Genomic DNA, 24,634 nt, shown 5'->3' with positions numbered 1-24,634 from the left:
CTTATTTATCAAGGACAACACTCAGCAGTATACACTAAGTGCCAAATGATCTGTGACATTTGCAACACAGCACAAGAGTGCTCTAGGGCTGGGGATGTGGCTCAAGCGGTAGCACGCTCACCTGGCATGCGTGCGGACCGAGTTCGATCCTCAGCACCACATACAAACAAAGATGTTGTGTCTGCCGAAAACTGAAAAATAAATATTAAAAAATTCTCTCGCTCTCTTTCTCTCTAAAAAAAAACAAGAGTGCTCTAGTTTGCCACAGTCCCCACTACTCCCTATTGCTGAACACTGGACCTATTTTGTGTCTGCCTGGCTTCCAGGGGTGCCAGGATGGAATCTACACCTTTGTCTGACGCCCTGGGATTTGCGTTCTGGCCCCACCCCCTCCTCTTGCTCTTCTCTGCAGAGGCTCCCACTGATCCCTAGGCACTAGCTTCCTCCTCCCACACTTTTCTCTCTGAAACACCCAGACACCCATACATCCCATCATACCCTCTACACCTGGGGCCCTGTCCTCACTGGTGCTGTGGCTCTTACCATAGGAGGAGCAAGTGGGTGCTGAGGCTTCTGTCCCCACCATCAGACTACCCAGCCCTGGCTCCTGCCAATCAGTTGAAAGCTGCTAAGTGCAGGCGCTGGGCACTGGGAGTCGGGTGCCATCGCTGCAGGACAGTGGTCAGGCACAGGGCCCACTGGCTCCCCGGCCCTGCTATGTCCTGAGTCCCACTCACCCCTGGTTTCCCAGAGGCCCTTCCACTGCCTGCAGCCAAGGCTTCCCGCTGGCCCAGGACTTGCCCAGCTGCCCTCTTGGGATCCGTTAGAAGACGTCTTTCATTTATTAGCAGATCCTGATGGGCTCTTGGCCACCAGGAAATGCAGACGGGGCTGTGCAGACGGCTCAGGCCCCGAAGTGAGAACCCTATTTGTGGTGAGCCCTGGGGCTGGCCAGCTGGCCCCTGCCTCTCTCAGGAGAGCGCCAGCTGCCCAAGTCAGCTGGAGCTGGCACCCCTGCCTGGGCTGTCCCCAGCAAGGGCAGGAGCAACGACCCTGCAGGCCCCACCCCCTGGGTTTTCCCAGGGACGGCGAGGACAGGAAGGGTGTGCATGAGTGTGTCAGGAGGCTAGGGCTCAAGGAGTGGAGGCTTCAACAGGGCAGGAAAGCAGGTGAGGCCCCAGGGCCAAGAACACGGGAGAGACCCCGGGGAAGGGGCCTGGGCCAGAGCTGAGCTGGGAAGGATGCCACCCGATGCCACCCATAACCTGAAACGTTATTCAACAAATACTTAGTGAGGCCTGCGAGTGTCAGGAATGGTCCTGGGTCCCGGGTCCAGCCATGAGCAAGACAGACGGAGGGCCGGCTCTTGGGAGTTTGGGGGAAATGAACCCCCAAACCTAGCATTTCTGGTAAGAAGTGAGGAGGGTGATGTTTCAGAAAGGGTGTGGGTGCGGGGGCCCGGGAAGTGACATCATGGCCATGCTCTGACCTCTGAGGCCCGGCTAAAGAGAGGTTTAGGAAAAGGGACAGTGAAGTCCCCAAGACAGGAAGCAGATGGGGCCAGCAAGGAGGCCGAGGGGCAGAGGGGAACGGGCAGGAGGAGGCTCCTACGTCACAGAGGAACAGGGCTGGACCCCTCTCCTGGCTGGTGCTGGAGGGACAGGCTTTAGGGTCCAGCAAGGAGTTGGGGCTTCATGGCATGGGCGGGGCAAAGCTTTGGGGGCCATGTGCAGGGACCTAGTGAGATGACCCTGAGTGAGGAGCAGTGGGGGAGGAGTGGCAGTGGGGGAGGGGCAGCAGCGGGGGAGGGGCGGCAGTGGGTACATGATGGGAAGCTGCTGTGGGCAGCTAGTGGATTGGACTGTGGTGGACCTCCCTCCAGGGTGGATGCCACATTCACAACAGTGTGTGTGGGGGGGTTTCGTGCCGTGTCCCTCCTTAGACCCTGAATTCCCATGTGGTGGAGTGTTTGTTGAGTGACTGAACGACCCCTGATTCTTCTCCCCAGGAATTCAGAAGATCTGCCCAAGGTGGCCCCTTCCTTCTTATTCTGTGGGGAGACCCAGGGACAGGGCAGAGTCGTCCACAGGCAAAGTCCTAAGCAGGGAGAGCCCCCAGCCACCTGGCCATGCTGCTCTTTGAGACCACCCCCCACCCATTTCCTCACCTGCCCGTAACTTGGAGGCCCAGGGTGGGTGTGAACTTTGCTTTCAAATGTTTTATTTTTAAAGGCACCATGAAAATATGAGGTGTGATTAATCAGGCTATTAATGAACTCGTGTTTGCCGAGTGAGGCCTTCATCCCTGGGGCAGGGTAGGGGTGTGTGGGTGCAGGGCTTCAGCGGCTGCCCAGTGTCCTACCCCTCCCCCTGGTGCCGCTCCCCGTGCCTTGGGGAGCTCACAGTGGCCTCCCCGTGGGGGTTTGCCCTTGGGAGGTCCTCCTGAGGCCTGGGGTCCCCCTTTTGAAGAGACAGATTCCAGCCGCTTGGTTGGGCTGAAGGAAAAGGCAATCTTTCTGCTGGGCTTGGAGCTGCGGGTGGCCCTGGAGATAGTGAGGCCACCACTAGGGGAGGGCCAGTCCTGCAGCCTTGGTGGCCATGGAGAGGCCAAGAGCAAGAGGAGGCCATGAGGGGTCTGAAGCAGGAGACTGGAGAAGGGATTCAACCAGGGGAAGAGAGAGGCTGACTCCTCTCGGACCCTGTCTCCAAATAAAAATTGTTAAAAGCTCAATGGTGGATGGAGGCGGGTTTCCACCTCATGAGCCCAAGAATCCCTTTTTTGGCTGAAGCCAGTGGGAGTCAGGATTCTTTCACCCCATTGATCCACTTGCCCAGCGTCTACCTGCCTGGGGGGCTTCTACTCAGACTGCAGAGTCTGCCCCCACAGCCCCTCCCTGGGAGGCCTCCCCTGACCGCGAGCTTGTCCTGGCCATATTGCCACCATCTACGGGTGTCTCCCAGGCAAACCGTTGGCGCCCACCCACCCCCAGAGCCTGGCCAGAGTCTCACACGGCATGTACCCAAGAGTGTTTGTCTGTGCCCAAGAGTGTTTGTCGTATGAACGTCGATCCTCATTCCCTGGGTTGGGACAGAGTCCAGAAAAAAGAGTCGAGGGTGGATAACAAGCTGGCCTGGCCAGGAGACCAGCGCTCGCCGTCCAGCCCACTACTAAACCAGTGGACTCACCGGGAAGGGAAGAGGGTTCTTTAACTGTCAGTGCGGGGCCCTGAGGAGGCAGAGACCCTGTTCCGGGATGATGAAGTGAACCCGGGGCACAGTGGAGCAGGCAAAGGGGTGTCGAAGCCCAGGGGCTCAGCCGGGCTCGCAGACACCCAGGGGAATGGGGATTTGCAGCGGCCGGCCATCTGCACCCTGGTGGTCCTGAGATGGCTGCATGTTATTTATTTATGTATTTATTTATTTGGCACTTGGGATTGAAGCCTAAGCTTTAAAAAAAAAAAAAAAATTATTTTGAGATGGGGTCTTGCTAAGTTGCCCAGGCTGACTTTGAACTTGGGATTCTCCTGCCTCAGCCTCCTGTGGAGCTGGGGTTGTGGGCGGGCATCAGAGTTCTGTGATGAGGGGGGTTCACTAGGGGGCTCAGATGTGTGATATACAGGGGCACTTCCTGAGAGAGAGAGAGAGAGAGAGAGAGAGAGAGAGAGAGAGAGAGAGGAGAGGGAGGGAGAGAGGGAGAGACAGAGGGAAAGAGGGAGAGGGAAAGAGAGAGGGAGAGAGAGGGAAGAGAGGGAGACAGAGAGAGGGAAAGAGAGGGAGAGAGAGAGGGAAAGAGAGGGAGAGGGAGGGAGAGAGGGAGAAAGAGAAGGAGAGAGAGGGAGAGGGAGAGGGAGGGAGAGGGTGAGAGGGAGAGAGAGAGGGAGACAGAGAGGGAGAGAGAAAGAGAGAGAGAGAGAGAGAGAGAGAAACAGAGGGAGAGGGAGGAAAGAGAGGGAGAGGGAGAGAGATGCTGGGGAGACTATGAAAGGTGGAGGTGGGAAATTCATGACCTGGGCCGCAATCCAGACCCTGCCGGAGACCACAGACGGTGGGGAGCACAGCACGTGAGGAGCCATGAGGGTCCAGGCAGCAGCTCAGCGCTGTGGATTTCTGCGAAGGTGGGACACGTGGGGACAGCAACAGGATCCTTTCTAACCCCAAACTTAAAGATGTCTGCGTGGCCACCAGTGGCTTTTCAGGCCGCCTTAGACCGACTCCAGACCCTGCTGCAAACCACCTGCTTCCAGAGCCTGTCATCTTCTTTTGTGGAACAGGACAAATACACCTGACCCTGCACGAGGACCAGGTGGTCAGGGCGGCCAGGTCCCCCCCTCTGGCCCCTGTCCATCCCTCAATCACCTGTCTCCTGTCTGTCACTCCCAATAGCACAGGGCGCCCCAGAGGGCAGGGAGGGGACGGGGTCCAGCCTCTTTAGGCTCAGGGTGTGCTGAATGAACACGGGAGGGGACAATGACAGTTTCTCCCATCCAGGAGCACTCAGGAGGTAAAAGTGACCAGGCGGGGGTGACAGTCTCTCCGAAGGGAGGGCTGCTCCCCCGACCTGGGCTCATACACATGCGTGTGCAGCACTCTGGTTTCCATGGTAACCTGTGCGTGAAAGTGTCACAGAAGCAGCAGCCACTTCCCCAAGATGGGAGGAATGTCACCCTCCTCCCTGTGGGCTCCAGGGGCCTGGTCACAAGGACAGACAGGCATCAGGAGAAGGACATGCAGAGAGGCTGAACCACAAAGAACAAAGTGGGGCAGGGTGGGGACGGCATCACCTCACCAGCTCAGGGGACAGTCCCTCCAAGTGGGATCATGACCAGGCCATGCTGCCCACCTGATCTGGCGGCCGCTGCACTCGGGCTCCTTCTACCCGCCTGTTGCTTTCGAGGTGAGGAGCAGGTCTCAGGACTTGCTGCGGGGCTGGGGCCAGGCTCAGGGCAGGTCTGCACCACCCCGTCTGCATCTGCGTCCACCCTCTTGCTCTCTCTCAAGCCCTCCCAACTCCTCCTACCACAGGGCCTTTGCACTCGCTGCTTCCTGTGCCTGCCACTCACTGTCCCTGCTCTTCCCACGGCTGCCCCTCTCTGGTACCTCAAATTCATCCCCAATGTCACCTCCGTGGAGAGTCCACCTGACTCCCTGTATGAAGTAGCCCTTGCTAGCCCCCGCCTTGCTTCCCAGGTTGTTTTCCTCTGTGCCCAGCACTACCTGAGGTCATCCTGCTTGCTTGTGGCTCTCCTGGGCCCCCATGCATCCTGACAGTGGGGACGGTGTCTGTCTGTTCACTGCTACAGTCCCAGCTCCCACACAGGGCCTGACAGGGGGCACGTCACCGCGGGTCAGGGGCTGAACACACTGATATGTAAACGGGGTCTCCCCTGTGCCCAGCACCCACCTGACGGGACACGGCTGCTGTCACGAGGAGCCCCCAAGCCTGCCAGCAAATGGCATTTAGAAACTCCCAGGGAGGGGGGCGTGCTGTGACGGGGGACAGCCTCTGGGGCCCCACCCAGGGCCCCTTCCTGCCAGGGGCCTTGCCTCAGGCCAGAGAAATAGTTAATAAAGCTGAGGTCTAAATAAGCATTTGATTAACAAACGATAAAATAGCTATTGTGTCCCCGAATTAAGCTGTGATTGTGGCTGATAATTGGCTGGTTAGAATTTAATAAGCTGCAATTAAATAGAATGGAATCTGGGGTAATTATGTGGTCACAGAGCCCAGGGAGAACCGGGAAGGCTTTTCCTGCTTTGAATCTGTCGCTGGCGCCGTGTGTGGGGCTGCCCAGGGCTTCTGGTCTGGCTGCTGGTGGTGGGGCAGTAGGTGTGGCCTCCTCCACCTGGCACAGGTCAGAGGGCAGCGGTGGGCCCCGCCCCTCACCACCACTCACACAGGCCTGCGCCCAAGCTCCCATCTTTGCCAGAGCCTGTGGCGGCCCCAGCTGAGTGGGACATAAAAGAATGCTTGGCCTAGTTCCCTGAAGGGCGGGAGGCCACGGGATGGCGGCCAGGAGGGCACTGGGAACACAAGGAAGGCCAGCAGGCAGGGAGGGGTCTTCCTGTCTTTCTAAGAGGAAACTGGGGCTCAGAGAGGGGAAGTGCCTGCTCAAGGTCACACAGCAATCCGTGGCAGACTGGGCCAGATTCCTGGACTGCCCATGGATGTTGAGGGTAACTGCACTGGCCTGTAGGCTAGGGGATGATGGCCCCTCCCTGTGCACCCCTCCCCATTTCCACCGGCATCCTTTACCAGGTAAACTTAGAGGCTAAGTCGAATGGTGTGACATTCCACAAAGGCATCCTGAGGACAAGTGCCCTGCTCCCCAGCAGGGCAGAGTCTAGAGCTACCCCACCTAGGGCAGGGCCCTCTTCATCAACGCCTCCTGCAGTTGGCCTGAGGGGGGGGGGTTGGGCACAGAGCTCCCTGCAGCCTGGCTCCCCCCAGCTCCACCCCCAGCGCAGGTGTGGCCCCTGGCAGGGCCGCGGGGATGGTGAACAGCATCGCCTACGGCCATTTATGACCCCATCAGCATTTCCACAATGTTGCTGGCAATTAATTTAATTAAAGACCCTGTCCCAGATATGGTGACATTTCATGTCTCACTGGTTTAATGTGAGTCTGGCTTGAGCTGGGGCCAGGGGTGGTCCTGAAGCAGCAGAGCTTGGGGCATGCAGGGCAGAGACCAGAGCCTGGGGACGCGGGGGAGGTCACACAGTCCCTGCCCTTGGCTGGTGGACATACTGCCAGTGACCACAGCCACCGCGAGTGCGCGTACATACACACACACACACACACACACACAGGCCACAGCCACAGCGATCAGGAGACCAACTTCACGAGGATTTTCTTACCTAACCCTAGTAGAGATTCTGGGGGCAAAAAATTACCATTATTTTTGTGCTGCTGGTGAATCAAACCCAGGGCCTTGTGCTTGCCAGGCCAGCGCTCTGCCACTGAGCCACAGCCCAAGAACTGTTTTGGTTTTTTTTGGAGGTCGGGGGGGGGGTTACCAGGGATTGAACTCAGGGGCACTCCACCACTGAGCCACATCCCCAGCCCTATTTTTTTTTTTTGTATTTTATTTAGAGACAGGGTCTCACTGAGTTGCTTAGCACCTCGCTGTTACTGAGGCTGGCTTTGAACTCGTGATCCTCCTGCCTCAGCCTCCCCAGCTGCTGGGATTACAGGTGTGCACCACCATGTGCAGCCAAGAACTGTTATTTTAAATCTCCGCTTTACAGGTGAAGGAACTGAGGCATGAGGGAGTGTGAGACAGCTTCCTGCCCGGGCACAACATCCAGCAAATGTTGGCTGAATACCATGTGCCGGGGCCATGCCAGGCGCTGGCCCATCTAACGTGCCCAAGGTGGGTTCGGGGCCCTGCCTAGGGCGGGTCTGATAGCCACAGCCCCACCAGAAGCCCTGGGCCCAGCTCCCAGAACCACCTGTGCTGGGCCGGGGCCTCGGTGGTCATGGGTATGCATGTGACTGCCCACTGTGCTCCGGCCTGAGTCTAACTGGAGGGACCAAGGAATATGACGCTGACTACAGGTCACCCACCAACCGTTCTCAGCAGTGAGCCCACCTGGACCCTCCTCATATAGGAACAACAGGAAAACACAGTCACCCAGAGCCAGATCCTCATCTGCCAATCATCTCACCGGACCTCCCACTGTCCCTCATCCAGGCAGCCCCCTGTGGGACCTCCCTGAGGTCCCACTGCACTGGCTCTCCCCAGTTCCTGTCCGTGGCTCCCAGCCCTGCCTCACTTCTGGGCTCCATCCGACCCTTCCTCTGCCTCTGGAAGCCTCTGGGACCTTGTTCTGGGCTCGCCCACATCAGCTCAGTGGTTCCCCCGGAGCTGCTCTCAGGCGGCAGCTCCTCCTCCAGGGCGCCTGAGTGGGGGTCTCCCAGCCAGCAGGACCTGCTCCCTGGCCGCCCTTCAGCCCCCAGCTCTCCCGGCTCCTCTCCAGCCTCGTGGCCACCTGGCTGGCCCAGCCCCGGCCCTGCCCCTGCAGCATGCCTCCCCTGGACCACTGCCTGGCCTTGGCGCTGTCCCCAATGATGCTACTGTTTCTAGAAAGAAAATCTGACCCCACTTCAAATCCCTGCCGCGGTTCCCAGGACGGTTCCCAGGACGGCAGAGCAGCCTGTGCCAGGCGGCCGCCCCCCGCCCCCCGCCCTGCTAACCCTCAGCAGCTCATCCCTGTCACCCACCCACGCCCTGCAGCCTGCTCAGCCCCACGCGCCCACTCAAACTGAGGTCCGCATCCCAACTTCCCTGCAGGACACCTGCCCACTTCCAATGTCCCCAGCCTGTGAATTCATAACTCAAGATGTCACTTCCTCCAGGACACCCCTCCCCAGCTCCGCTCCACGAACGCCTGGCTGTCCCCCAACTCCCATCCCTGACATCCCTCCATCCCACTGTGCACCCTCGGGAGGGACACTCTTCTCAGTGTGTCCGGCCCAGGGGCTGGCAAGGGAGACCCCACTCAGCTCCGACTAGCTGTGTGATCCTGGGCCAGTCACTCCCCTCTCTGGGTCCAGAGGGGTTGGACTGGATCAGGGGGGCAAACTTGGGTGCCCTCAGTGGCTGGGTGGGGGCCAGGAGGAACGGAGAGTGAAGATACCCCTCCGAGGGGTGAGCCGACCACTGCCCCCCAGCCAGGCTGGTCAAGATGGGCAGGATTCTTTTTTCTTTCGAGAGAAGTTTGATATCCATTTTTATGTGAAACGTCCCATATTAAACGTTGACAACTCATTTAAACATTTTAAACGCTGTATGAGCCAAACACGAGTTGGCAGGGCAGAGCCAGGCTGGACAATGGCCAAGGTCTCTTCCGGCTTTACAAATCGGGGTCACAGCAGGGCTGGGGGGGCCTCCTCCTCCTGCCTTGGAGACTTCCAGGGACTCTAGCTCTGTCACTACTCAGCCGCCTCCGTCTCCTCTGTCCCCTGATCGCCCCGTCTTGGCCAGCACCGCATCATTCCTGGCCCCCTGCATCACAGCCTCCGGAAGGAGGTCCCCTGGGGCTGGGCAGAGACTGCAGGGTTCATGCCCCCGGGGGGGGGTTCAATGCTGGCACCAGGTGCCCACCTTGGCTGAAGGGTGGGGAAAGCGGTGGCACTCAGGAGCAGTGGGCAGGGACCGGTGGCCTTACCGCCTTTGTTCTGGGCCTCGGAGAGTGACCAGGGTGAGCCGGCAGAAGGCTGCTGCAGACCGGCACAGGGCAGTCGGGCGGGGGACCCCACAGAGGAGATGTTGCCAGGAAGCCCCTCCAGCCCAGTCTGAGCAGAAGCAGCCCAGACCTGGCTGCCACCTTCCAGCTGGGAAAGGGTGTCTGGCCGCGCCCCTCACCCCCTGACAAGACGGCAAGGAGCGCTCACCCCGTTTTAATTACCCGCTGTCCAAATAATTACCATCTTGTTTATTCCACTTAATAGCAGCCGTACTTTTTTCTCCTGATATTGATTTCGTGTTTTCCTGGTTTGTTCATTATCTTTCCTGCCCCTTTAATGGGCTCTGAGGTCTTTTGGGTGGAGAAGAGGGGGCTGGAGGGAGCAGGAAAAGGGGGTTTGGAGGAAGAAGAGAGAGGTGGCCCGGCCTTGCTGTGCAGCCTGGGGAGAGCTGCTGCCCTCTCTGGCCTTGGGTCCCAGCACCCTAGATTTTGCCCACACACCTCTCATTTTTATGTGATTAGGATGGAATATTTTAAAATGAAGGAAATAAGAGAGGGTAGCAAGGGTGAGAGAAGCCCGATGTGCTGTCTCCCAAAGTCCCCAAAGGGACTGGCGGGACTCAGGCAAGGCTGAGAGTGGGAAGGACCTGGAGAGGGGCGGCCAATGTCAACATGAGGCCGCATGGTGAAGGTCCCTCATCAGCTGGGGTATGGCAGGGCAGGTGGGCGATCCTGTCCCCCAGGATCCTGAAGAGGCCCTGCCCCTCCGCCTGACCTCCATCCTTGGCCTCCGCCCCACCTGCCGGCTGTTACCATAGAAACGTTGCCATGGCATGATGTCATCTGAGATGCAGAAGAGCAGCCCATTCCTCTGGTTTTGGCAGGGGAGGGTAAAGAGGAAGGGGGCAGGGGGAGGGAAGGGCCAGGGCCTCTTTGGGTGAAGATTTAGAGTCTCTCCAAGAGGTCATTAATGCTTTAATAAATCACCAATAATTGCATGAATATTTAAATCTTAATAAAAAAATACAGTGGCCCAGCAAGTCTCCCTGTGTGGGTATTTATGGCTATTGGGCTGGAATATATAAAAGTTGGTATCGGTCTGATTGAACTGCTGTTATCGCCCCAGCTAAATGGGTAATTGGGAGTGAGAGACGCTATCAGTGGACATAAATCACATACAGTAAACCGAGGGCATTAGCGGAGGGTTTATTATCAATTATCTCTGCGCTTGTTCCCCTTAAAACGAACTTTACAGGTCTTAATGAATCGAGGGAAATAAGAGGGTGCGAAGCCCCCCTCCAGCTCAGCAGCCTGTCCCCAGGACGGGGTCCCCACTGACAGGAGGCGGCCCTGGCGGGAGGGCTCCCGGGTCAGGGTGCTTCAGCCAATGCACAGTGGCCACCTGGCCCACCGAGGACAGCGGGCAGTCCCTGAGGCTGGCCCTGACCCTCTCTTCCCAGCTCTCACCCCAGAGAGAGGCGGCGGGTAGAAAGGGGGCAGCCGGATCCTCCCTCCGACGTGGACCCCACCAGCGCCTGTTGTGTGTGGAGAAGCCACTGGACATGGACGGGGCAGGCCTTCGTCTATCCCCAAAGCAGAACGTGGGCACTGCCACAAGAGTGTGAGGGGACGGGGGCGGAGAGGGCAGAGGGGGCTGCGTGGCTCCCTCATTCTTCGGGGCCTGGTGGGGGCTCCCCGTGGAAGCCCTGGGAGGACAGGGCATCCCTGTCCCTGGGCTCAGCAGCACTGAGCGCGCCCGCCCCCTGCTGAGCTGCGCTCCTGCCGCTTGGAGCAGCCACAGGCCGGCTGGCTTCAAGGTCGGTGTGACCTCCTCTGGACTGATTCACGCCCGGCAGCCCCGTGTCTCCCTCTGGGGCCTCCAGAGCAGGACTGTGTCTGTCCCCCCACCCCCTGGTGTCCTCAGTCTCTCCTACAACCAGTGTGTGCCAGGCCTGAGTGGCAGCGGAGATTTACCACGCAGGGAAAACCCAGGCTTGACCCCGGGAGCCCACCCACTGGTGGGGACAGGCGCTGTGATCCTCAATGGTAAGTCCAAGGTCACAACCAACAGAGTGCAACCAGGGAAGCGCTGGTGGCCTGAGAGCACATAACCGGGGCCCTGGCTGCCGTGTCTAGGAGGCTTCCTGGAGGAGGTGTCCACTGAACGTCAATGCAATGGCCCAGGCGTGCAGGAGGGCCTCCACTGTCCTACATCCAGGACAAAGACCCATTCCGTGGGCTCTTTTGCCCCCTGGTTTGGATTCCTTTTCTCCTTCCCCCTCCCAGTTCTCCCCTCTCCTCTGCTCCTTTACCAACGCAGCTGGGCTTCCGCCCCCACCTCGCCACCAAAACGCCTTTCCCTGTTTGCTAAAGGAGCCTCTGACTGCAGGCTCCTCCTGGCCTCAGCTTTCGGGCTCTGCCAGGCTCCTCCCCACTCCTGTCCCTTTCTGCTCCCTCCTCCGTCCTGGAGAATGCCAGGCTCCAACAAGAGCCTCGGGGCCAAAGACTTCCAAATCCTTACTCCAGCCCTGTGGCGGCCATCCTGGGCAGCCCCCAAAATGGTCAGCTCCCCATGAAACAGCATCACCCTGGCCCCAACTGGAAACCTGCTGAATGTGGTCCTTCTGTTTCTCTCCTGTCCCTTCAAATGCCCACAGGTCACTCTCCCAGCACATTAAGCTTGGTCCTGCCTCAGGGCCTTTGTGCCTGCTCTTCCCTCTGCCCTGATGCCATTCCCACAGCTGCTGTGGCTCACACACTACCCAGACCTCAGCTCAGGCACCTCCTCAGCAAGGCCTGCCCTGCATGTGTCCTCAGCATGCTCCTGTGCTCATCCCCTCAAATAGGTCCCTGTTGGACGGGTTTCTTTTATATATATATATATATATATATATATATATATATATATATATATATATATATATATATATATATATTTTTTTTTTTTTAGTCGTCAATGGACCTTTATTTTACGTATGTATTTGCCTGTGGCGCTGAGGATTGAGCCCGGTGTCTCACACGTGCGAGGCAGGCGCTCTGCCACTGAGCCCCAGCCCCAGCCTTGTTTCTTTGTTGTCCATCTGGAAGGGAAGCTGCAGGAGTAGAGGGCCGTCTGTCATGTCCATCTGGGACCGGGCCTGGCACACCACGGGTCCTCAGTCCACACTGAAAGGAGGAACGAGCAGGTCCCTGGAGCACCCGTGCCAGGTCGAGAGCCCCGGGCTGCCGAGGGCCTCTGGGGAGCCCGCTGTCCAGCAGAATTGGCAGGCACAGAATCCAGTGTGCGGTCCTGTGTGGCCTTGGGGAGCAGGCAGGAGCCAGGGGGCACTCTAGGGGGAAGGAGACGGGCACCCCAGGCTGGAGGAACACGGAAGCCTTTGCAGCAGGACACATCTGGTGGCAGCTTGGATTAGCCAACTTCATCCAGGCCAGGACCCTGCACGTGGCAAGGCAGGGAGAGGCCCGGATGGAGCAGGGCTGGCGGGTCAGGGGGCTTCAGAGACGCTCTGCTGTAGGGGTGGGGTGGTGGCTCTCACCATGAGAGAAGAGGGAGCCGCCCGACCTGGAACTGGACCCTGGAGAGTGGGGAGGGATGTGAAAAGCATCCTGGTGGCAGGGTGCGGAGGGTGACTGTCCTGGCCAGGGGAGAGGCAGGGCAGGGCGCAGAGGGTGACTGTCATTTCCTGCCTGGTTGAATGAGTAGATGGCGGTGCAGTCAGGCATAAATAACCGGAAGTGTCTTGGCCTGCTGCTGCTCCAGGGTGGGGAGCGGGGTCCTCTGGTGCCCTCTGGGGGGGGGGCTTCCTAGAGGAGTCCATTTGAGGGGGAGGCGCTGAAGTCTTACTGCTGGGCCCCCTGCAGTCAGGGTGGGGTTGGGGTTGGTAACTGGGCCACGGTCCTGCCTGGGCCTGTTTCAGCTGGAGTAAGAGCAGGCCAGGCGGATCTCAGAGGCTGACCACTGGTCCGTAGGCCCCGGATGTGTTCTGCAGGTAACCAACATTTACAGACGAGGGAGTGGGTCCCCACCTCCTACTGAGGAACTGGAAGTGGGGTCACACCAGGCCCGTGCTCCCCCGCCTCACAACTGGCCGGGTGCTTCAGGTGGGGCGTATCTGTCTGAGTCCCACCAGCCCCTCCCTCCCCACTCCCAGCCCAGGTTATCTTCAGTGTCCCCTCTAGATTGGGTGGAAATAACCACCCCCCCTTGGCCTCTCCTTCCCGGGGCACAGGCTGGGTGCAAGGGATGCTGGGAGAGCAGAGCGAGACTGGGCAGGGACACAGCGGCAGACCTGCGGCCTCCTGGGATTCCAGAGGAGGCCTCCCCACTGCCCCAGCCTACCCAGAGAACCCTGGGGTCCCTCGGGGTCTCCCGACCTCCATCCTGAAGCTCGGTCAAGGCCGGGGACCTCGGACCTGTCCCCTGAAACACTTTGATCAGCTCGGGCCTGAGGTTAGCTGCAGCTTTTATTTTAAAAGTGCTTTCCCTCCCGGGGGGCGCAGCAAGCCTTCCCGGCCCAGCTCTCTGGGACCCGCCCTCCAACTTGCTTCCCGCCTCCAGGTCCCTCTCCCTCCCCACCCCTGCCTCCTGTCTCTGTAAATAATCCTCTCCTCTGTGCCTATAATTAGCTCCAAGTAGAATAATTCATAACAAACTTTATTTCTTGTGGCATCTTTCTTGCTAACGTGTCGCTGAGCGCCTCACAGGATCAGCAGGAGGGAAACCAGACTCGGGAAGCAGCTGAGAGCCCTCCCGGGCACCTCCTGTCAGCAACCCCAGGAGCCAGGGCTGCACCAGGATGGCCCGTCACACACCCAGGGGGACAAGCCGGGCAGGGGGGCACTGGGCCATGGCCAGGTGGGATGGAGACGTGAATCTTCCCTGAGTAAGGACAGCAGTATCAGCAGCTTACACTGCCAGTTACACTAGGCCCGTGGCTCTGTGTTAAAAAATTTTTTTTTCAAGTGTGAAATAAAATTTACCCCTTTAAATCTATAGTCTGATGGATTTTGGCAAACGTATCCACCACCGTCATCAACATACGAAATATTTCATCCGCCACCAAAGTTCCCTTGAACCCGTTCACTTTTAATCCCTTCTCCCCACCCCCAGCAACCGGAGATCTGATTTCCATTGCTACAGTTTGGCCTTTTCTAGAATGTTCTAGAAATGGGAATATATGGTATGTGGTCTTTTGTGTCTGGCTTCTTTCACTTAGCACAATGCTTTTGAGGGTCATGAATGTTTTTGCTGGAATAAGTAGTTAGTTGATTGCTTTCAGATCACTGAGCAGCATTGTACTGTATGAATGTACCACAGTGTGTTTATCCATTCACCAGGTTGTTTCCAGATTTTGGTGATTTCGAATAATTCAGCTGCTGGGAACTTTCACAAACAAGCCTTGGTGGACACCTGTCTTCACTCCTTTTGGGAGTAGGATTGTCAGGGCAGGTAGTAAGTGTGTGTTTCACCTGATAAGAAATTGTATCTTTGCTGTATATTTTACACATATTTATATATGCTATCTTAATTCCTCCAATGACTTTACAGTTAGGTATTAGCATTAGCCCCATTTTTTTTTTTTTTTTTTTTTGCAGCCAACAAACTGAGGCTCAGAGAGGCTGAGTAACTTGCTCCAGGTCACACAGTTAGACATGGCAGAGCCATGCTAAAACCAGAGCCATCTGCTATTCACAGCTCCTCTAGACTCAGTCTTGGGTGAGGCCCTTGGGTGGTCGGCAGATCTCTGATCTGGAAGCTAAAGGTCCAGGTTCAAGTCCCAGCTCCGCTTCTGCCAGCTGTACACCACACTCTCAGACTCTGGCACCTCCCTTTCTGCAAATGGCATCCACAATCACCTACATCGCTGAGCAGCTCTGCAGCTGGAACGAAACAAATTAGAGCCGACATTTGGTGCCCCCTACAACTCCAGCTCACCATCATTACCATGAGGTCCTGACCTGCAGACCTTACAAGTGTAGCTGAAGAGATGAGAACCGTTCCTGACACCCCCATTGCCTGTTGCAGCTTTCAAAGCATGAGCGAGCCACGCGGCATCCATTCAACCCCGAGGCCCTGTCTCCCTGGTGAAGGAGGAGGATGGGGTTTCCCAGCCAGCGAAAAACCCAAACTCAGACAACCAAGATGAGGGAATCAGACAGAAGCGCCAGACAGGCTGCCCACTAGCTCTCTCCGGCCTTGCTGCTTACGGACACCAGGGGGCACCCGTGAGCAAGACAGATGGAGGCAGGCCTGGAAGCCCATCCCAGCCACACCAGACTGCACCTGACCTGCCTTTCCAGGGTGATCTACCTGGAATCATGTGAACAGGTCTCCCCTTTGTCTGGTCTAGTTTATCCCATTGCAGAATGAGACTTCTCTGGTCAGGCATGGTGACACACGCCTGTAATAGCAGTTACTCAGGAGGCTGAGGCAGGAGGATCACAAGTTTGAGGCCAGACTCAATTCAACCCTGTCTTTGCTGTATTTTTTTTTGGGGGGGTGGGTGATATCAGGGATTGAACTCAGGGGCACTTGACCACTGAGCCACATCCCCAGCCCTATTTTGTATTTTATTTAGAGACAGGGGCTGACTTTGAGCTCATGATCCTCCCACCTCAGCCTCCTGAGCCGCTGGGATTACAGGTGTGCACCACCCCACCTGGCTGCTGTGGGTTTTACACATATTTATACATGCTGTCTTAATCCCTTCAATAACTCAATTTAGTAAGACCTTGCTCAAAAACAGGAAGAAAAAAAAAAGGCTGGGGTTGTGGCTCGGGGGTGGAGCACTTGCCTAGCACATAGCATATGTGAGGTCCTGGGTTCAATTCCCAGCAATGAGAATAAAGGCTTCTCTGAAAATGGCCTGGCCTTAATGGACCCCGTTGGTTGGTGACTTAGAAGCTGGTCATCAGGGAGGCCAGGCAGAGGAGGAACCTCCCTTTGCCCTGCTCCTGGGTCTCTGGGGGTAGAGACAGAAATTCCTCACAGGTGCCCTCTGCCACCCTGAGCTCTGCTCCAAACCAGCAGCTCCCAGACAGGGTTCGGCTGCCCTCGAGGGGAGAGACGAGGAGGGTGGTGACCCCCTTGGGAGCCCAACTTGCCATTAAGCCAGAAGATGGAAGAGAAAAGTGCTGATGTCGTGTGAGCTCATTCAGAGGAGCTGCAAGACTCGCTGGTGGGAGTGAATGATGACTCTGGCACCCGGCCGGCTCCTCCCCCACCCTGCACCCACTCAGCTCCCCCACCTCGGAGCTCCCCCTCCTCCTTCTGACAGGCTCCAGGGTCCTCTCCCTCAGACCTAGTGGGTTCCTCCCCCGCCACCAGGGCCAGGGCGGGGAGGGAGGCTGCGCTCCGAGGGGAGCAGGAAGCAGTGCAGCCGCAGCGGGGAGGAGCCGGGGTCTACCTTGCCTCCTGTGCCTTTCTCCGGAACCCGATGGGCCTCCTCCCAGGGCCTCCTCCCAGGGCCTCCTCCCAGGGCCTCCACTCTCAGGCCAGGTCGCTTCCTCCACACCCATCTTCTGCCTTCCCGCCAGGTTAGACTGGCCAGGCCAGGCAGCCGCAGGGCAAGGGCTACCCACAGACCAGGCGAGTCCAGGCCTTCACGACGGGTGGCGAAGGAGGAGAACGCTGGGTCATGTGACCTGGGCGGCAGGGATAGCCCTGGGACTGCCCGGCCAGTGACCTTCCTGAGGCTCGGTGATGCTGTTATCTCACCCCACTGAGTCAATGTGACAGTGGCCATCCACACGAAGGCTCTGGCACACATGCCCTGGGTGCGTGTCCCCTCTCCTCGCTGTCTGTGCGTCAGGGACCTTGTTGCCACAGAGCTCTGGGACTCCTGGCTTCCAGCTCATCTCCTTCTGGTGTCCTGGTGGCTGAGCGACCCGGCCCACCCCGCCCCCTCGTCCTGTGCACTAGCCACAGAGCCTGTGCGAGGTGCTTTGGAGGAGCAGGTCCCCAAGGCACGGGGGGAGGGCAACAGGGACAAGCTACCCAAGTGCTGGGAGGGATCACGCCACTCACCCGGGATGAGTGGCAGGGGTGGTATCGGGAGGTGGCAGTGGTAGCATTTGACAGGGGCCTTGCAGGTGGCCCAGGGTGACAGTAGGTGGGATGACAAAAGATGGGATGTCCAGCAGAGTACAAAGTCACAGAAGTAGGGAACAGCATGACCATACTGGACACCCGTGGCACCTCCCCAGCCTCTCTCTCCCCTTTTCCCACAAACTTTGCCCCATTCCCTCTGGGGGACCCCCTGCTGTTACAAAATTGACCATGTGGTTTGTTTGGGTGACAGTGACCTTCGCCAGCTCCAGGGACGGACCCTCATTGGCTTAAGCCCACCGTGTCTCCTGCCTGGGCTCCGGCGATGGGTTAGGATTGGGCACGTGTGTCAGCCGGTGAAGTCCCACTAGAGCTTTCTAAAGAGGCCTTCTCTCCCGACTGGTGGGGGCCAGGGTGTGCAGTGTGGGTCGCTGTCCTCTTATCACAAGAGAGAGGGGGTGTGGAGAAGCCGGGGGCTGCCCACACCAGAAAAGGCAGAGCAGAAAATGGGGAGAGCCGCTCAGCTTCCCCCCAAGTCAGCCACACCTCCGGGCTTTTTGGTTACAAGAGTCAATAACATCCACTTACTGTTTGGGTCTGTTTGAGTTGAGTTTTCTGTCATATTGCAACCAAAAGATTCTTAACTGAGAATCTGGTTTGGCTGGAATATAGGAAACATGGGAAGAGAGGTAAGAAGACAAGACTGACTGGCAAAATAGATCAGGAGGGAATTAAATGACAGATGAGGGAACTGCGGCTTATTTCTATAGGCACTGGGGAACCAGAACGGGCTTTCTAGCAGGAGAGTGGCCTTCTGGAATCCTAAAATACTGCTGGAATCGGGCCCCACCAATCCCTACTCCCCACGTCGCCGGCTTCCTCCCACCAGAGTTAAGCAGCAGAATCAGTTTGTAAGAAAGCATAATCTGCTCACACTCCATGGTTCTGTGGGGCCATCGTATTAGTCCATTTTTGTTACTATAACAAAATACTCGAGGCAGGCTAACCTTATAAAGAAAATAGATTTATTTAGCCATAGTTTTGAAAGCTGAAAGCTCAATATCAGCAGCTCCACTGATTCAGCCTCTGGTGAGGCCTTCGTGGCACGCAGTGTTATGATGGCTGGAGTACAGCGGGAGGGAGGGGTGGCGCCACCAGAAAGAGAAGCGGGGCGCTGGGCAGGGCTCAGCTGGACCTAACAACTCTTCTATGAGAGATTCCATGAGAGCTACCTTAATCCTCTCCAACAGTAGGTCCCTAGTGACCCAAGGAACTCCCACAAGACCCTGCTTACAGGATCCACCATCTCCTATATCGCCACACTGACAACCAAGCCTTCAACAGATGAACCCTTGGGGACCCACTCAAACCGTAACCAGAAAATAGCAGCCACTCTCTCTGGAATGCTCCCTGGGAATTTCAGTGGAGATCTATGGGGTAGGAGTGCCCACCCCCCAAAATGGAGACTCCATAAACTAAACGTTTGTTTCCTTTAGCAATATACTTTTGATTGCAAAACGGTGTCTGGCAGATAGTATATGCTCAACAAATCTTTGCAAATTAATAAATGAATTCTCAGGCAGTTTTGAGGGAGGGAGTAGTGGGAACCTCCACAGGCGAGCGCACAAAAAATACGTTGCAGAGCCAGGACGGGCACATCCCCAACCACGGGCTGCAAGGCTGCATGGAGCTGTCCGTGGTTCTGAAAGCACAGAGTTGTCCAAGACCGCTGTCCGCGGTGCTACAACACCTCCCCCAGCGCCTACCAGCTCCGTGGTCCATCCCTGGTGACTAGGAAAGGACTCCAAGGATCTTGGGAACCTCACTACACAACCTTGCCTTCCCTCTAATCCAGTCTCCCGAGACATTCTGCATGAGGCAGATAACCTGGCACAAACCCAGGCAAGCCTGTTTCCTGATAGTGACCCAGTCCCCAGGGTGGATATTGGTCCATCCTGGCACCCAAGCTCTCCAGGGTTGTGGGTCTCTGAAGGACTTGAACGTCAACCCAAATTCAGCCAGCCTCTGCTGGAGACCCAGGGAGAAGCAGCCAGGCAGAGACAGACTCCGGGCAGGCAGCCGGAGAGACAGGCCGCCCGCCAATGGCATTCACTGGAGGCCTGGCAGGAGATCCCAGCCCTCGCCAGCTCATGGGCACTGCCAGGCGAGGAGCCTGTGCTAGAAGACGGCACGCGGAGGGAGGGGCAGATGCCATGTGATGGCAGGTGAGGTGGCAGGGGCAAGCTGGAGACAGGGGCTGGCACTGTGAGCGAGGAGACTCCGTGGAGCTCATGAGGCCGTGGGAGGGGCAGTGGGGGCGGGGCTAAGATGCTCCTAGACACAGATCCCCGCGTGCACAGAGGCAGGGTGATCGGGCGGTGATGTCTGGCCCAGGCATTGAGCCCTGGTGGGGACTTCCTCTCTGACATCATCCCTGCAGGGCAGAGGCTGCCTCACATTCTCATTTTGCTCAAGAACCATTCTGGATCTGCCATCCATGAACTTATCTAAACCTTTCTGGAAGCAATTTATATTTCCAGACTGTATCACCTCTAGGGGAAATGATTTTCAAAGTTTATTCCCTGCTGAGTGCAGCAGGATTTCCTGTTATTGGTTTTAACTTCGCCTCTCCTGAGCTTTGCTGGGGGTAGGGGAGAGGGGGGCGAGGCTCCTCCTGTTGGGCTGGGAATTAGCAAAGGAGCCCGAGGTGCCCCTTCTCGGCGCCCGGTCTGATTTTATAGATCTCTACCACATTCCCCATCAGCCTCTCGCTGTTGAAGACCGTCCCAGGTGGGCCAGTCTGGTTTTATGTGACAGTTCCCCTTTCATCATGGCCCTCTCCACAACAGCAACAGCCATTCACGATGGTACAGGACTTCCGGGTTCCCTACCTATTGTCACCTCTGTGCAATCTCAGTTGCTCTCCCACCTCTGTGAGGCAAGCCCCCGGGAATCACTGCCACCATTTCACAGACGGGCAAACTGAGGGGAATGAATCACCCAGGTGACACAGATCTGTGATGGAACCCAGGTTCCCCAAGACTCGGGCCGGCACTCCCCTAAGCGACGACACACACAACAGACAGATGCTGGGAGCCTTCAGTCATGGGCGGGGGGGAAGGGAGCATGGGCGGCATCCTTCAAGTCCCCTTGCCGTCCTGCCCAGCTTCCTTGGGGAGAAGCTCCAGGTAGCCTCCCCCACACACCTGCCCAGTCATCCCCCACCCAACTCAACTGGCGGGCCATTTGGGGCCCAGCCCACTGCCTTTCAGGATCAGCTCTCCCTGGAGCTTCCCCTTCTCCAGCTTGGCATTTTACTACCGCCCAGGAGAGTTTAGATTTAGCTGCAAACTTCGTGATTCCACTGTACACATCCTCTTCCAGATCTTCTATTCAAATGTTAAAAGGAAAAGGATTAGTTCCAATTCTCGCCCCAGCTCCTTCCACTCCTCTCTCCAGCCGGCTGTTTACTCATTCACACCTTTTGTTTCTCTTCTTTGTCGGCTCCTTATCGATGAGAAAACAGTTGCTTCAAATTCCAGATGAATCCATTTTTAAGACACACTTACACGGGGGTGGCGGGGGGGGGGGGGAGCACACTCCACAGCGCTCAGGGACAGTTGCGGGACACACACCCACGCGCTCCATCAAAGGCATCCAGGTAGACCGAGGTGGCACCTCTGTACCCACGCTCAGGTGCACAGGTATTCACAGCCATGCCCACCCCCCCACACACACACTCAGCTGCACACCTGCAGGTTGGGAGGGATTGGAAGCTGTCCTTTGAAGGGCCCAGTGATTTCATATGTTTGACAGGAGGGAAGGGGACAGAGCCAGGCAGGGAAATGCCAGCACAGGAGAGAAATGCATCAGAGGCTGTGGAGCATCTGGAACTGTTGGGAAGGGATCCGGGAATCTCCTGAAATTTGGACCACAGTGATCAGAGACGCCTGGATGGGGACCTCTCGCAGCCAAGGGCAGGGGCCCAGCTAGCTGCCTCGCACCTCCGGCCCAGAGCATTCGCCCGGAGACTCACACTGAGCACACAACACACTGGCAGGAGACCTCTGTTCAGACTTAGAAGACAGATAGGCTGGGCAGGTGGCCCTGTTCCCTCAGGGGCTGGCCTCAAGGGCCAGGCGTTCATGCTTTCTGAGCATGAGGCAAGGTCACCTTTACCCCTGGATACATGCTTCCTCTGTCACACCAGTGCCAATGTCCACCTCTAAGCATGCAAGCCAGCCCCTGGCCAGAGGCCCTGTTCCTCCCCCATGCTATGTAAGAACCCGTCATTCCCACATTCATACGAGGCCAGCTCTCCTGAACCATGCTGCCTGGCGCAGGCAGAGGCTGCCCACGGGCCCTGGGGTCTCTAAGCACTTCTGTGAGCAGCAGCTACCCCCCCCCCCAAATCCCAAAAAGGTGGTGACGCCCAGCCCAAGAGTCACACGGGGCACCAACCAGAGTCCGCAGGCTCCCATGTACCTCTCACGTTCCATCTGTCTTGTGGCTGCCACACTGGCTCACGTCTTCCCAGGGTGGGCACAGCCCACCAGCCACTCTAGCCCAGCCACTGGGGACAAGGACACTGAGGCCGGTCCCTGCAGAAGCCCTGACAGTGAACATGTGGCTCTTAGAGAACTGGGAGGGATGGGGAGGAACACTGGCAGATTGAATTGTAATCAGGGATGTCATCTCTAAGCACCTGGGGACAGCTTCTCCCTGGGAGGCTGGGGGTGGGGTGGGGTGGGCTCCCTCTTGCAGGAACATGAGAAAAGAGAGAGGGAAGCACGGGGGAGGAGGGAGGCAGGCACCTCTAGGGGAGAGGAAAGGGAGAGGATGGACACTGCTGGTCCATGGGTCTTGTGGCAAAAGGGACCCTGCTCCCGCCACCTCTGTCCTTGGAGTCCTCAAGTCAGACCTGTCTTGCATTCTCTTCCTCGCTGTCCGAGGGTCCTCGGAGGATAAGACTCCATAGAAAAGTCTTTCAATGGATGGCCCCTCCCCGGTGGGCTGTAATGGGACAGGTGATCCCGGGGAGGCAGGAGACATATGGGGCAGGCTGGGCCTCTAATGCCAACCATGCTTCACAGCAGGGCTGGGGAGCCACGAGCCACTTCTCACACACACGCTCACAGGACAGGGACCCAGAGGAGGAGGGAGAGGAGGGGCATCTCGTCTCGGCACCTTTGTTCTCCTCTGCACACCTGACAGCCTGTAATTACTTCATTTCTTCGTTTGTTCGCGGGTGCTCTGCCTGTCCCTTGCACTTGAACACCAGCTCCACCAGGGCATGCCTGCAACCTCCCGGGTCCAGATCTGAGCCGGCTCAGACACACCTCCACAAACACTTGCTGCAGGTGTGAGTTGGGAGTTGGTGCCGGACGGAGGGGAGGGTGGGTGAAGGGACTGGTGAGAGGGGCTGTCCAGGGCAAAGCCTCAGCCTGCACCCAGGTCTGTCTGGGAGAGGAAGCTTGGTACCTGAGGGTTCTCCAAGCCCCACCTTGGCCCAAGCCACAGCCGAAACATCCCCTTGACGGGGCTCCTCTCCACCCCAGCTCAGCCTCAACTCAGAGCTCCCCAGCCTCAGCCTTTACCTGTTCTCTAGATGCAAGACCGGCTGTGGCACGTGCCAGGCCTGTGCTAGGGAAGGGAGGTGGGTCTTGGGGGAACCAGCCCGACCCTGACCCTTAAGTCCTCTGCCCCAAGAGCGACCAAGGGCTGCCTCCACCTTTCCTACGGCTCTGGATTCTGCTCCTGCCCCCACCTCTCCCCTCGCCCAGCCTCATCACCAGTTCCCACTGGGATCCCCTGGTACCAAGCCTTTCTCTCTTCCACTGGAAACCTCGATCCTCCGACAGCTGGAGGTTTAAAGTCGTCTTCAGCAGCTCCCCACCCTCTCTGGCTTGGGCGAAGACTCGGTGAAGCAGTAAGGGACTTGCGTAATGGGGACCCTACTTCTCCTCACAGCCTTCGTCCCTGTAGGAGTGAAATGTGTGATCGCTGGACCCATTTTAATGGAAAAGTAAGACGGAATCAAGCAGTTAAGTGATGTGCTCCAGACTGAGTGGTAATAAGAAGAATATGATCAGAGTCAAAATGGAGCCTGTAGCCCCAGCCACATGGGAGGTTGAGGCAGGAAGACTGCAAGTTCAAGGTAATTTAGTGAGGCCCCATCTTAAAACCAACCAACAAACACAAATAAACAAATAAAAAACCCCTCAAATGGCATGAATAATCTCCCTGGAACTTCACAGTGGTCACCCCATTTAGTCCTCACAATGGGGACTTAGAAATCAGACTGACCATGGTGGCCCATGCCTGCAATCCCAGCAACCCAGAGGCTGAGCCAGGAGGATTGCAAGTTGGAGGCCAGTCTTTGCCACTGAGTGACACCCTAAGCAACTTATGTGAGACCTTGTCTCAAAATAAAATAAAAAATAATAATAATAATAATAAAAGGGGCCGGGGATCTGGTTCCATGGCTAAATGCCCCTGGGTTCAATTCCTGTTATCAAAACCCAAGTCTGACAGCCAGGCAGACACCTGACTCCTCTGTCTTGGTTTCCCGTGTCTATAAGAAGATGCGGTGCATGGTCATGGCACCTCCTTAAAGCTACCGTGAGGCCTTAGTGGGAGAATGTAGGAAAGTGCTCAGGAGAGAATGGCCAGTTCCTGAGCAAGGCTGGTGCCACCGAGGGCTTTGGGACCATGGCAGGTACAGCCATGGGGCTGGGTTGGTCGAGGGCAGGTCAGACCGGATCTCAGCCAGGGGCAGCGGCCAGCAGTCAGGCTCTGGGAGGTGCAGTGGGCTGGGGAGCGGGGACAGGCATGGGCAGGACCACCTCTGGGTAAAGCCGGAGCCCAAGATGGTACTCAGGGCCAGCCAGGTGTGGCTGGGTGAGGGGCTGTCGTGGAGGGAGGAGAGTGGGGAGTGGCCTGTGGAGGACCAACCAGCTCCAGGCCAGCACCAGCGCCTCTTCTGTGGAGAGCGAAGGGCAGCAGATCCAAGGTCCACCCCTCCAAGGCATGGCACCTGCAGGACACGCCCGGGTGTGCTGGCCTTGGGCATTCCTGAGGAGAAGGCAAGTGTCCCTGCTGTGTCAGACACCAGTGTGATGGACGGAAAGGGTGCCCAGGCCCCGGGCTCTGCAGACCTGGCCCCAGGGACAGGAAGAGGAGGCCCACGGGGCTGGGGCCCAGCTGACCATACTTGCCAGCTGCAGCCCCATAAATCGCGGCTGGCCCGGGCTGGCAGTCCATTAACATGAGAGATTTTATCGCACTTTACAACCTCCCTGTCTTGTACGGCGACAGCAGGTAATTAAAACAATAATTGTTTTCTGATGTTGCTTCTGCCGAACGATAAAAGCTTCCAGTTATTTTCCTTTCACTGGGGCAG

At 57.4% G+C, this 24,634-nt stretch overlaps 1 protein-coding gene across 3 annotated transcripts in view; it reads right to left on the bottom strand.

Moving 5' to 3' along the window:
• Window positions 1–24,634, bottom strand: part of Unc5a (unc-5 netrin receptor A) — a 60,763-nt gene that overhangs the window by 17,796 nt on the left and 18,333 nt on the right. The window contains exon 1 of one of the 3 annotated variants that reach the window (XM_076856588.2): window positions 122–147. The exons of the other annotated variants lie outside the window; for them this stretch is intronic. Within the exon in view, the coding sequence (XP_076712703.1) occupies window positions 122–128 (7 nt within the window). The 5' untranslated portion in view covers window positions 129–147. Of the gene's footprint in view, window positions 1–121; window positions 148–24,634 lie in introns of those variants that run through there. 3 annotated transcript variants of the gene reach the window in all.

This window comes from Callospermophilus lateralis, chromosome 5 (genome assembly GCF_048772815.1).
Source record: "Callospermophilus lateralis isolate mCalLat2 chromosome 5, mCalLat2.hap1, whole genome shotgun sequence".
In the NCBI taxonomy this organism is placed as follows: domain Eukaryota; kingdom Metazoa; phylum Chordata; class Mammalia; order Rodentia; family Sciuridae; genus Callospermophilus; species Callospermophilus lateralis.
This window is presented reverse-complemented; position numbering and strand designations above follow the sequence as displayed.